General features: G+C 34.5%; 2 protein-coding genes across 2 annotated transcripts in view; one reads left to right on the plus strand and one right to left on the minus strand.

Moving 5' to 3' along the window:
• Window positions 1-6,243: 6,243 nt before the first annotated feature.
• LOC135078498 (putative nuclease HARBI1) lies at window positions 6,244-7,985 on the minus strand. Its single transcript, XM_063973040.1, has 5 exons — window positions 7,462-7,985; window positions 7,110-7,391; window positions 6,568-6,955; window positions 6,354-6,487; window positions 6,244-6,264 (listed from the first exon to the last, which is right to left on the minus strand). Exons 1-4 carry the CDS (start codon window positions 7,714-7,716, stop codon window positions 6,357-6,359), a joined length of 1,056 nt encoding a protein of 351 aa, XP_063829110.1. The 5' UTR covers window positions 7,717-7,985; the 3' UTR covers window positions 6,244-6,264; window positions 6,354-6,356.
• Window positions 7,986-8,862: 877 nt separating this feature from the next.
• The window catches only part of LOC135078908 (epidermal retinol dehydrogenase 2-like), a 48,700-nt gene continuing 43,418 nt past the window's right edge, over window positions 8,863-14,144 (plus strand). The window contains exon 1 of the mRNA XM_063973482.1: window positions 8,863-9,093. The gene's annotated coding sequence lies outside the window, so the exon portion shown is untranslated. The remainder of the gene's footprint in view (window positions 9,094-14,144) is intronic.

Here is a 14,144-nt window from a genome sequence, read left to right on the forward strand (position 1 = left end):
TTTACATAAAAATATAAACGGAAGGCACGGAAAAATTTAACTAGTTACCTACATATAATTTAAAGAACTTGAAGTAATTATTGAAATTGAAACTAGGTATTATTATTTTAAAATTTAAATTTTCATGATTACGTGAGCGTTGATGTCTTTTATACTGGGATTCCTTTAAAATATTAAAAGTGAAAGTGTTCAGCCTTATGTACACTGTTCTATGTGCATATAAGTTCAAAATAAATAAATAAGACGTATCCTGAATTCCTGAGTGGTGGTGTTGGTACTTATCGTTGTTATCTTATCTTCACTCTACTAGTAGGCCAGTAGAATTAGCTTTTAAATCGGAAATAATTCCTACAAAAGATTTTATTGCTTTAATGGCTTCATTGGTTTCCCATTAAGACTCTCCTAGGTTTTCGACTTCAACGGAGTTGTGCTTAAGTGGTGGGGGGCCCCGAAAGGGGCGCTTTTTAGGTTTTCCGGTTATACCGCGTAAAGGACTTACCCTATCGAAAAGTGGTCTTCCTGACGGTTGAAGGGCATTTGATCCTGCGTTAAATAAGACCAAATTCATATGTTTTGGACAAACCGTTCTCGTGCAAATGTTCGGCAAAGTAGAAAATATGTCTATAATTAATGACCCTCTCCACGTCCAATAGCTCGTCACCCGTAGGCTCCCAAGCCTTGTAAAGGGTCGCCTTAACCAGCGTATCCCTGTCAAGGCTCACGAGTTGGATTCGCTTATCCTTGTTCGTCCCAGCCGTTCCTTAACTGCGGTTGCTGCACCTCTTTCTGGCACTCTCCTGAACGACTCTGTGTTACTTAATGTGGCTGTCCCTCTTCCTTGTACCCTCCTGTACGATTGTATTGCTTAGCCATATGCCTGGTCCAAGGTTCAACGCCACAAAATCAACTTCGTACGCGTGAAAATAGTTTAAATACTATTTTCTGTGCTTACAACATTTTTCTTTACTGCTTCGCTTCTATTAGTCGTAGAGTGATTGTATACATCCTATAGCCTTCCTCAATTTATGAGCTATTCAACACAAAGATAATTATTTCAATCAAACTAATAATTCTTGAGATTAGCGCGTTCAAACAAACAAACAAAAAACTCTTCAGCGTTTTAATATGAACAATTGTTGTTGTTGTTTTTTGGCGTCGAACCTTAGACCAGGCATACGGCTAGGCAACGTAGTCGTGCAGGAGGATACAAGGAAGAGGGGCAGCCACAGTAGGTAACACAAAGTCGTTCAGGTGAGTGCCAGGAAGAGGTGCAGCAACCGCAGTTAAGGAACGGCTGGGACGAACAAGGATAGGCGCATCCAGCTCGTAAGCCTTGATAGGGTTACACTGGTTGAGGCGCTCCTTTTCAAGACTTGGAAGCCTGCGGGTAACGAACCATTGGACGTGGAGAGGGTCATTAATTATAGACATATTTTCTACTTTGCCGAACATTTGCACGAGAACGGTTTGTTCAAAACATATAAATTTGGTCTTATTTAATGCAGGATTAAATGTTCTTCAACTGTCAGGAAGACCACTTTTCGATAGGGTAAGTCCTTTACGCGGTATAACCGAAAAACCGAAAAAGCGCCCCTTTCGGGGGCCCCCATCACTTAAGCACAACTCCGTCGAAGTCGAAAACCTAGGAGAGTCTTTATGGGCAACTAATGAAGCCATTAAAGCACTAAAATCTTTAGTAGGAATTATTTCCGATTTAATTCATTTTTGTGTTTAATTCTACTGGCCTATAGCGTACACTTTGAAATGCAATTTCTAGGTACGAGTATTTCACTTTTTTGCTAGCTGTCATATTCGTTTTTTAATTTTACGAATTTTTACGATGTGAAAAAATTGGCGAATGAATTTAAAACGATAGTTATTATGCTTACAATATTAAAATGCTCTAAATGCATAGACATTAATTTTATATGTTATTTATGCATATTAGATTGTGCATATTAGTTGAAACTTTCAAGGTGTACATCTAAAAATACATACACAACAAGGTCAAACACCAATTGCATGTAATTTAGGCAGTATAAAAATAGATAACAGTCGAGTTAGGTAATGCAATCATGTCAATCATCATGCAGATCTCAAAGGAATTGAATTTATAGCAAGTAACAGCATTATGAGCAAATCAATTTATTTTATTGCCCGTTTTCCATGGCCAAAGAGGAATTTATTTATTTTATTTTGCTTTTCCACCGAGAATACAATACAAAAATACTCGCCATACAAAAATGCATACATATGCATTTTTTTATTGCGAGGTAAACAAGGTTATTATTGGGCTCACTTCACTCGTGGTGGAAAACCCGCTTTATGCTTTTAAAATGGCCTTTTTTTACATCCAAGAAAATGTAAATGCTATTACTATAACATTTAAACCCTTTTATTTATTACTTATTAACAGGGAAACTTTTTTAAAGGCGAATAAATAAAAAAAAATTCTAAAATATCTTCCATTATTCAGGCTTTGTTTAAAACAGTGGGTCTAGACAAAGTGCAAATTATAATCGCAAACCAGTCGAAAAGTGGTCGAAAAGCTCCTTTTTTGTATGGAGTTTTGACGGATTCGATTTTCGATTCGATCAGAAAGTGCGTTTTGTCTAGGGGGGCTGCTCTACATTGGATCACTGCCAGTGTATCGAGAAAATAAATCTCTGTCATAATGTGTGTACACTGCCCTCTAGCCCGCATCACTGTAGCTAAGTTATTCAAGCCTTCGTAAAATAGGTAGAGTTCACACAGACAACAAGCACGGATAAACCTTAGTGCGTAGTGTTGACTACATAGTCTAGATGGCGCCACAATATGAATATTATAACCCTTTGATTTGAACATTACAAAATATTTTATGTGTAATTCAGATTTAATTTCTTATCTTAATAGTATTTTGGGGACTAATTAAATATTTCAATAAAAGTTTTAAAGTGCACTTCTACTCGACATGGAAACATTTTATAGATAGTACGAGTAGATGTAGGGTCAAGGAGGCAACAGTGACTCGGTCGGCTACAGTGGCTCAGTCATGTTTCGACCTGAAGGCATAGGAATATATATTTGTCTCTTTTACCGATTCAAAGGTCTTGGTACCCGAACACGTTTAAACCAGTTTGCTCGCCGGTCAAGTGCCGTGCGGAAGGGTGAGGGAATGTTTTTTGTTTTCGCGCCCACTAAATTACATTCTAAGGTGAGTTTCGATTGTTTTCATATCTTTGTTTGTTGCTATAGGTAATAGCCGTTATATTTATCGGATAGTAGGTCTTGTATCAATTGTCTTTAATCCGAATTTTGACTAGTTTGTTTTACATCTTGGTTTTTTTGATCAAATATTTACAAAATGGCGTAGAAGTACACAGTGACTCAATTTTAATACTTTATACGAATTCAATATTTTTATAACTTTAAATCGAATTTTGTTTTTTATTTACAGAATGCCACGGAAAAAAACCGACAGAAAAATAGGGAAGAAATAAATAACGAAGAGATTGAGATGACTTAAGATCTTATAGGTAGCAATAAAAGTATTAAGAGTCGTGTTGAATTGTTGATTATAATAAGAATAGCTTGTGCAGTTTTGTTATTATTTCTAATAAAAAACTACGCGGAATGGGCATTTTCTTTTCATATAAATACTGCCGTACCACGTTAATACTGTGTACCACGGTAGTGAGTCAGTGTGTACACCTAGTAGTCCACAGTGGCTCAATTATCATTTTTTTGTTTTAGGTTCCTACTTTGACATAAGTAGTAAATAATGTAGAATCATGAGTGCTCAGTTACAGTTCAATAGTGTATCTAAAATGTGAGCAAATTTTAGGCCAATATTAAAGCGATATCTATTTTTATTAAGCTTCGAAAAAAAAGTGAGTCACTGTTGCCTCCCTGACCCTACTAAATAACAAAGAAAAAATAAATAACTTTAGAGTAGCGCGATTTTGATTATGTTTAAAATAGGTACCTACTATTTCTCGTTTTTTAAAGACTGACCCCCAAAAGTAGAATCAAGTAGGTAATGTGTAGCGGTCTTATTCATAATAAAATGCTAATATAGGTTTAAAACCTACATTAGCTAAAACGTTTGATAGGCTTAAAACACTCTTATAAACCTCTGATAAAAAACGTTATTCATAATCGTTTATAAACCTTTGATAGCTAAAACAGAGTTTAATATTTTCTTTCCACAGACTATACAAAAAGAATGAACGAAAACAGCTTTTTTGGTGATTTAACTTGATGGACCATGTAAAATCATAGACAAATCGCAGAAAAAAAAAACAAAAAATTGGCAGCTGTGACGTTTTACTTACTGACATTGACATTTGGCACGAAAATTTAATAAAGTTTTCGGTTTTTTCGATCAACTCCCAAGTTTTATCAAACTTTTATAAAACTTGGGATTGTATGTTCTGGATTCTGTACCTCTTACCCTGTACTCTGCAATAAGCTCTTACGACGACCCGGCTAGTTACATCGGATACTAATTATGTCCATGACGAAGGAGAACAGACCGCCTAAAAGGCAACGATCAGAAAACTGGTTGGAGGAAGATAAGGTAGTACTTATTTTTAGCCTGATAAAGTGCCTACTAATTTTTGTAGCATGGTTTTATTTATGTTTGACGCCTAGTGTTTGCTTTTCAGTATTTGCTGAAAGAGTTGGTGAAAGAAAGAGTAAATGCAATCGAAAATAAAAATACAGACACTAACACGAATAAACGGAAGGTTGCGGCTTGGGCTGATTTACAAACAACGTTGGTACATCTTTTGATTTCTGCCTTCAATATAAAATTTTGCCTTTACCTGTAATTCAAAATCCTGTCATTTCTTTTTCAGGTTTAATTCAATGTGCGCTGGTATGAACCGCTCCATTACCCAGTTAAAATCGCAATGGAGCCTCATAAAAATCAGTGCGAAGAAAGACAAGACCATTGCTAGGCAGGCTCAAATTAAAACTGGCGGTGGTCCACCATTATCAGTGCCTGACGATAGGGCTGATGATATAGCATCTTGGTTGCCCAATGAATTTGTAGTCGATGTTAACAGATTTGACTCGGACTCAAATAAAAGTGAATTAATTAACATTCAAGAGGAGGAATCAACTCAAAATACGCAAGATCAGGAATTGATAAATAATGAAGAAATCCAATATGAATTGGTGGTACTTGATGAAGAAATAGAAGATACACATGCTTGTACTACTAGAGGCATATTGGAAGATAAAGAAAATAAAAAAGTAGAGGCAAAAGAAAATAAAGCAAAACCTAATTTTAAAGCACCAGCAATCAAAAAAAAAAGGAAACTGTTAAACAAAGAAGGCTTAATTGATTTAAGCAAAGTTAGGATTTCCGAAATTGCAGAAACAGAATCAAAATGCCGGATTGAACTGCATGAAGTTCAAATGGAAAACGAACGGAAGAAAGGGAGAAACTTGGATCTTGAGCATCAATTATTACAGGAAAAACTTAAATATTACACTCACATTAATAAAGAATAATAAGTCTTTTGATGTTAAAGTTTTTCAAGTACTAACAGATTCTAAATAATAAGTTAGTTCCTCCCTTACTTCTGTTTGTTTTTAATTTGTATTTTATGCAGTTCCAATCCGCATTTTGATTGTGTTTCTGCAATATATTTAGACGGCTATGAATATGTTTACTAGTCATAACTTAATAAGAGTTTGAGATTACTATTAACTAGCTGTTGCCCACGACTCCGCCTGCGTAGACTACTATTTCTGTAACCTACAGGATCTGTGCATTTTTCCAGGATAAAAAGAAGCCTATATGTTATTCGAGACTATATAATCTATCTGTTTTAGCAATTTATTTGTTTATAAGAATTGAACTGTGATTTTTAGTAAGTAAGTTTAATAATTGTACTTAAATTAGTGATATAAAGTAAATACACATATGCCTAGTCACAAACATTCGCCTTTATAATAATAGTGTAAATTATGGTTATTTTGTTTTAAATGTAGAAGGTTGATAACCTCCGAATAGAAACGTTTATACTTAAGCAATTTCTTTGTTTTAAAGAATTGAACTGTGATTTTTAATAAGTAAGTTTGTTGAAACTAATTGTACTTAAATTAGTGATATAAAGTAATTTGTTTTGAATTTTTGCAGAATAATTGCTTTTTTAAAGAGAACTACAGGTTTTGTTTTTGTGATAGTAACAAATTGGACTGAAAATTGAAATACAGGTATTTTTCAATCAAATATTCTTTTTATTTTCATTAAGATGCCAGGAACAGTATCTGAAAAATTAAAATACAACATTTTCATGAACTCAAATGACATTACATAAAAGTAAATCGTTGGAATTTATCAAAATGTATTTTAGTACCATTCAAAAATGTTGATTTATAAAATTTTGTAGTATCAACTGCGACCTACGCCTCAACAATGAAGGTCGGTTGTCGTGAACACTGTTCTCCGTCGAAAGTTGCGGAGTTACAGGGACCTGCTCCATATGTTGTTCTGAAAAATATTATGAATTTGTCAACATTTTGTCATAAAGATTTGTATTCCTTATGTACAGTCAAATTGATAACATTTACCTAACAATGTGTCATTCATATCAATGGCTATATTATGTAATACAGCCAATGCTATGATCACAGCTTTTCCATTTTGGAGGCTTACTGGTAAGCCATGGAGTAGGCATTGGAACCGCTGCTTCCACACCCCAAAACACCTTTCAACAGTGTTCCTAGTTGAGATGTGAGCATTATTGTATGCTTCTTCTTCTGGACGACTAGGCCTTAAAATAGGTGTAAATAGATATGGCAGAAGAGGGTAGCCCGAATCGCCAATAAGGCGTCCTCTAAACTGCCTATCCTCAAATCGTTGTTTTATATTGCTCTCCATAAAAATTCGACTGTCATGTGTACTGCCTCGCCATCTAGCCACTATATCCATTATTTTGAGGTCAGCATCACAGACAACCTAAAATAAAAAAAACAGTATCCTGTAGGTAATCCATCCAATAATATAGTGTTGAATGTTGCTAAAATTTAGATCATACAAAGTAAAAATTATAGACATTATTAAAACAAATCTTTCTCTGTTGTAAACTGTATAAAATCAAAATATATTTTACCTGAACATTCAGGGAATAATAGCCTTTTCTATTAATATAGTACTGGGCCATGTCACCTCCGGTTTTTTTAATTTTAATGTGGGTGCAATCTATGGCTCCTATCACCCCAGGAAAATTTTTAATTGCTCTAAATTTGGCACTAATTCTTTCCTGCTCTCCTATAGTGATAGGCATTTTGATGAAGGAATTTGCCTTATTCGCGATTGCATGCGCGACTCTGGCGCATATCCGGCTCACTGTCGGCTGACTTAGGCCATGGAGGTCACCAGCATCATCTTGTACCTGAAAATGTATGAAAATAATTATAGCAGCCACGACAAAGGGATAAAATAAAACACTTTTTTGTGCTTACCTCACGACGTCCCCAACATCTTATGGCCACTAAAACTTGCAGTTCAGGACACGTGCCACCACCTCTAGCGCTCTGAACCAGATCATCTTCCACCAAATCTATGATGGTGCGCACTGTGTCCTTATTGAACCTATATTTTATTTTAAAATTTAGGTCCCGCAAATCGAATGGGTTGCTTCGTTGGCGGTAGAGCTTTCTACGTCGCGCTGGGTCGGCATTATTGGCTAAATGCACAATTGCATTTATAGCATTCATTTTCACAAGCAAGGATCACAGCAAGGATATTTTGAATAAATAAACCAACGAAGTGACATTCATATGAAATGACATTTATAAAAGTTAGGTTAAAATAGGTTTATTAGAGCTTTAAACAAGGCCCGAGCTCTCGATAACTTATCACACAGTTATAAGAGGATTTTAGCGCTAAATGACGATTATGAATAACAATTTTTATCAAACGTTTTATAAACCTCTAATAAGCATTTGATAAAATGTGAAAAATGATTATGAATAAGACCGTAAGTCTAAAGTAGTTACCTAAATATTCGCCATGTTTATTGTTGTTAGTTTCAACAGATTTTTAGGTATGTGTAACGTTAATAGGACGCTACACATATTCGTAATTAAATGAAATACAATATGTAAATAAAAATAAAATGAATAAAGTTCCTAAAATTATTTTAATTACATATTACTTACTACTAAAAGATAATTATAATTATTATACTATTACAATACAATTATTATATCCTTCGACTCAAAAGTACGAATAATAACTAGGACAATTTCTCGTAGCAGCTACGACTACGATCTACGACCCGTAGTCGTTTCGTTCTACGCCATTTACTACGGTGACCTATTTGTTCGCTGTAAGTGTCAGTTATAAAGGGAATAGGTAACATTTTACTAAATACGTCACATAACTTTAGTGTTTCTGGTTTATTAATTTATTGGTGATACTTGACGGGTTGACTTTATTTTTATAAAACTTTAGTTTTTGTTTATAAGTGCAGTAAAAAATAACCTTCCATCGTAAACTAATAACAAGTGACCAAAACATGTTTGTTTTAAAAGATCTTAATGTTTTTGGAATGTAACTTTTAGAATTTATTACAAGTCATGTTGTATTAAACAAACATGCTTCGAAGCCCTTTGATTTACATAGCACTTAATAATTTGTTGCGATAAGTAAGAGTTCAGATTTCGCTTGATGACCACTTAGTAGTTTTCCACAAGTGATTGTTGTTGCTGTTTACAAATCGAAGTGCAGTATGTATTATGCTGCAGCGTGTGAACAGCGATTAGGCCCATTATCAGTGTTTGTCCCCAACTTCATTGTTGTGGGTGCAGCGCGGTACGGAGTCACCCCGCGGCGCGAAGGTCGTCAGTCCGTGGGGTCGCGGCGTGCGCGCGCCACTCTGTCGCTGTCGCTCTCAGTCGATGGGCGTCCGCCGACCTGCCGGCCCGCAGCCAGCCTCCCGCGACACCCAAAACACCGCACGCGTTCAAAACAAAACACCGTGTTCGTTTCACTAGACACACTTCTAGACGAAAACGAGACAATACTAGTGGTACCGGTGATCAACAGCTGATCGCCCGAACTGTTTTCGGCAAATGACAACCGGCGAATAGGTGAGTACTAACGATAAAACTAAACACCGATTCGCCAACGTTTTCGCATAGTCCATGTTAGTTTGAAAGTATTTCAAGGAGACCTTCCTTCTCATTGCTCTAGAGTCGGATTAAACTGGCGATTTTTATCATAATTATCGCATAATCAACGCTCACATAGCATCACGGTGGTTTAACTAGCTTTTGTTGGCTAACTGTAATTTTATTCGTCCTTGCTCATTGTACCACTTGCAATTAGTTATGAGTAGACACACACCTATTTACTGAAGACAATATTTACAAAATTTTAATTAATGCTATTTTTTTCAATCTGTTCAATATTAATTAAAACCTGTACTAATGAGACAGTTAGTAGGTTATGTTCATTAGAATAGATGTTTCCAAAATACACAAAAACGTAAGAAAATGACTAACCAGGTGATGAAAAAGTAAGATAACATTGACAGTTTTCACACACCAAATTAAGTAAGATACATTATTTATCCAAATAGACACTTGTATATGTTAATATACAAAATAACATCATAATTAAATCTTAAGCAGTAAAATAAACAAAGAACCTTCCAATTCACCACATTTTCGCAGTTAATTACACCTATTATTTTGAACTAAATGCTGTTATTAACATTGACCTCCTTTGAGTACCATGATTAGCCAATAAAGCAGAAAAAAATGTATAATTTGTATCTCTAGGTAAAAAGTGCAGTGGACATTTCTTAATGTCTGAAAATAGCGGTTTCAGACATTAAGAAATGTCCACTAATCATAAAAACGTCTAAAATGTGAGCTACGTTAGGAACTTAAACTGAGAAACTAATTTCTCTACATTAAGATTTCTCAGAACATAACGCGATAATCGGAGTCCTATATTTCTTTTTACTAAAGTAGATACGAGTATTTCAATGGAATCGTATTTCTATAGTGCCTACATTGACATTAACCGGTGCCCTTTTAATAAATAGCGACTTCCCCTCACCCTATATTTATGTAGGTTGTCTGTGCAGGTGGTAGAGAGTAAAGGGTATGGATTAGTACAAACGTAGTATTTGTATAGTAGAAATGCAGACCTGTACAAGATTATGTTTTTAATAAAAACCTACTTGTAAATTTTTATGACCTGTGCTACAAACGATCTAGCTCAACATCTAGCTGTCTTCGGGATGTGTTTTGGTTTCGTTTAGATTATTCGGCTCTCGAAACTGGTTTCAAATTTAGAGTCTGTAGTCTGCAACATGATTGAAAGTTCACGAACTTTGACATACTGTAATGCTTACTAAAGAAGATGAGGAGAAGATTTTATCTGTAACAGACTCACCAAAAAGTAATACTTCTGATAAAATTAATCAATTTGGTTATTACAATTTATAATTGGTTGCTTAGTAATTTGGAAGAACCACATCATTTATATCTTTGTCATATCATTATGCAGTAAAATGAACATCCTTTTTTTGTCTGATACTTTTTAGATTTTGGGTTTAAAGAAGGTACTTAAATGTGTTCGCAGTTTGTTGAACTTAGGTGGAAAAAGATCTGACCGGTTAAGGGCGTTTGGTTGCACTCTGTTAAAGGATACAGTCTGCTACAGAACGTAAAATTAGAAACATCCAACAATACAAGAAAAAATTAAGGCCATATTATATGTAGGTACATACGAGTATAATATGCCCTTAATTTTTACATGCCCTGTAAGGGCAATGCTACAATAAATAAATTCTAACTGCACAATACATTTTTAGCATGTTGTATTAGTATGACAGTTGGTTGTGTCGGTAGTACCTATTGAATCAAACATTTCAAAACTCGATCAGCAGGTTCTGTTCACTAACAATGCGAGCGAAGAAAGGCGTGTCAATATCATTAATTTAAAATCGTAGTTTCAATTGAAATCATGCATTAATGCTACTAGCTATTGTGACGAGTTATTATATGTATATTTGCGATCTATTAACATTTTGTGTAATTGATAATTATTTCTACAAATACTTGTACATGTTCACATAAGGTTTTGTCTGAGCCTACATGTTGATAATGGTGCTGCAGTAGAGTTACAAAATCTAAAAGCATAAAATATGAATCAGGCTAATGTTGAGCTCTTTATACTCGCAGATAATTAAATCTTAGGGGTGAATATAGGATTTTTTCTAGGTATATAAATGAAATCTTACAAAGTTAAAACTATAAGATTTTCATTAAATAACTACTTGAGTATACTGCACTAGCGTGTTGTCTTATTAATACACCATAACAAAAAGCTTTTGTGGTTTTGCGAACCATACTTATTCAAAATTCTGAGAATATTATAATATTTTTTATATTCATAATCTAACATTTATTATTAAGACCATGGTCTTGTCAGCGTCATTTTATTTGGAGGGTCTAGGTCAACCTGTATAATTTACATTCTTTTGTGTCTCAAAGCTGATGTTGCATCTGAAACATTGTGTCCGGTTAATGCCCTGTCCTAAATGACAATCATTAAGCTGACCTAGAAGAATGGTTGATAGTACAAAAAGAAATGTTTTCACTTCAACGAGTAGCTCTAACCGCTTATTGCCTGAGAACCTTTGATTTTTATGTTTGATTGTGTGTTATAGTGGTCATAATGGTTGGTGGTCATGCAATGTCCCAGCAAAGCAATTTAGAGACGCCGAAAACGTTGAAAATAGTCGTAAGTCTAAGTTTTTGTTGGAGTTGCAGGTAATTTAATCAAAAACGACCATTGGGCAAAATAACGACCATTAGATAGTGGCTGAACTGCCTTGAAAATGTTTTCAATGCTACGCCATTACTGTTAGTATATTTTTTAAGTAGAACTCTAGAAGCTTCTAATGAATTCGATTTGATCGAGTCTTTCAATCGAGGCTACTCGTATTATTGATTAAAAGAGTACAATTAATTGTTAATTTGAACAAATAATATTATTATCAATTAATTGATTAATAGGTTTTTCATTAACTGAAAATGCACAAACTGTATTTTATTGAGTTTCAGTGTTATTTATAAAAAAATATAATCTCGCCTATTTGTATGTATTGTCGTATGCCAGATACGAGTAGAATTAGATTATAATAACCAGCACTTTACGTGATAATGTTGCCACATTTTTCAGATACCTGTCACGTATACTCGAACTCTTATCTTCATACCTGTAGGCATGCAGCAAATCGCATATGCAGTATATGCTACACTGCTTGTATAGTTAGGTACTCGTATGCAGCCGAAATTAGCCTTTTTGTTCCTTCGGGTTGCTTGAGTTCGATGCACTGTTACAAACCCTTCAAGAGTGTGGTTTATTTATAAATAAACTTAAGAATTCCTTCACACAAGGAAAAAAAAAACATAATTAAGCGACCTTTTTCAAATGCTTTTTATACAAAAGTGACAAGAACTTTGTAATTTTTTGTACTATACGGAGTTTGTTGACAAAAACTTGATGGTTGGTTGCATAAATTAAGGATTCTGACGTCTTATAATGACTCATGCTATTGAAACAGATTGTAAGTTCAAACATACAAAAAATTAAAATATCTCTTAGCGGAAATTATTTAAATTAGTTATTCTACTAATTAGTATTCAGAAACATTACGACACTTTTTACACAGGAAGTAAATTGCGCAGTTCCAAATATTTGGCTACATTTTACTTGGGTTTATTGCAATAAAAATACCGAATGTAAAGAACAAACTAACAATGGTTAGTGAGACTTTTGCTTGCATTGTCTTTAAACTATATTAGTGACAAAAAAACGGAACAAACTTACGCTCACTTTTGATAACCGCGATGTGTTGATTTAAATTACTTTTGAACAACTTTCTCACATTGATTTTTGAACTACCTTACTTTATAACCTTACGTATCCACGTTACAGCCTCTATCTGAGTGGGGATTTGATCCTGCATTTTCCTGCGATAGTACGCAGTAGCGAATCAATAAAATGGTCTGTGACTCTATCGAAGTGCTTTTTCTAGTAGCTAACTATTCAAAGTAAATATACCTAGGTATCTTATTAGTATCTTATGCATCACCGAAGTTTATGTTTAGCATCCGACTGGTACATTCGATCACCTAATCGCGCAACTAGTATGCATATATAGGTATGTCCTTCCGAATGACCACGCGCTGCTCGGTTTTGAAACCGCGAGGCCGCCCGGTCGGCTGCGCCTGCGCCGCCAGTGATCATCCGCGGGAATTGCGATAGATACGGCGAGATGTATATTATTATACTGTAGTAGGAACAGTAATCTGGAGTTGGACTAAACGCTCTTGCGGTGTAGAAGAAATTACATCAATTTGGTTGTGTTTCTTTCCGGTATTTAAGGCATACCGATGTCCGGTGAAAATTTTTTTAGGAAAGAAAATTATGTCAGGTTTCAGTTTCATAATTTTCCGTTTATAATCTAGTTAATGATTGTCAATACGTAAAACTTTAAAACCAAATTCCAGTAGGTACCTACCGACGACTCTTATCAACAAAGATCTATGAGATTTTAATAAGAAGTCTCGCTAGTTTTAGAAAATTTGTTGACTTTTTAAATAATACTAACGAATAATATAATTTACCTCTATGTAGTACCTTCATAAAATGACTACGTTTCTTACAATTGAGTTCATTTATTCCAAGCACAAATATTTAATTAAATAAAATTGAGTTATGTTTTTGCGCAAACATCCTTCATGGTGAGTAATATCACTTAGTGAACTACGGAAAACGGCTAACATACTTACGATAATATAACATAACTTACGATAACATACCTAATTACGATAGGTAGAGTAGTCAAACCTACTTAGTTTTTATTGTACATATTATTAAATTACGACTCATTTATTTACAGACACTAATTCAATTGACGCTTTTATGTTATGCTACTTAGTTTAAAGTACGGTACATACCTACTATGTATTTGTAATCCTATTAAATACTAACATTGAGACCAATCAAATTGGGAACGGGAAATACAAAATCGGTTCTTAATCAGACAAGACAAGCAAAACTTCAGATGCCAGTGTCTTCCTGAAATAAGAAAGGAAAAATCATCTAAAGTAGGTCC

The sequence above is a fragment of the Ostrinia nubilalis genome, chromosome 15 (genome assembly GCF_963855985.1).
Source record: "Ostrinia nubilalis chromosome 15, ilOstNubi1.1, whole genome shotgun sequence".
Lineage (NCBI taxonomy): Eukaryota > Metazoa > Arthropoda > Insecta > Lepidoptera > Crambidae > Ostrinia > Ostrinia nubilalis.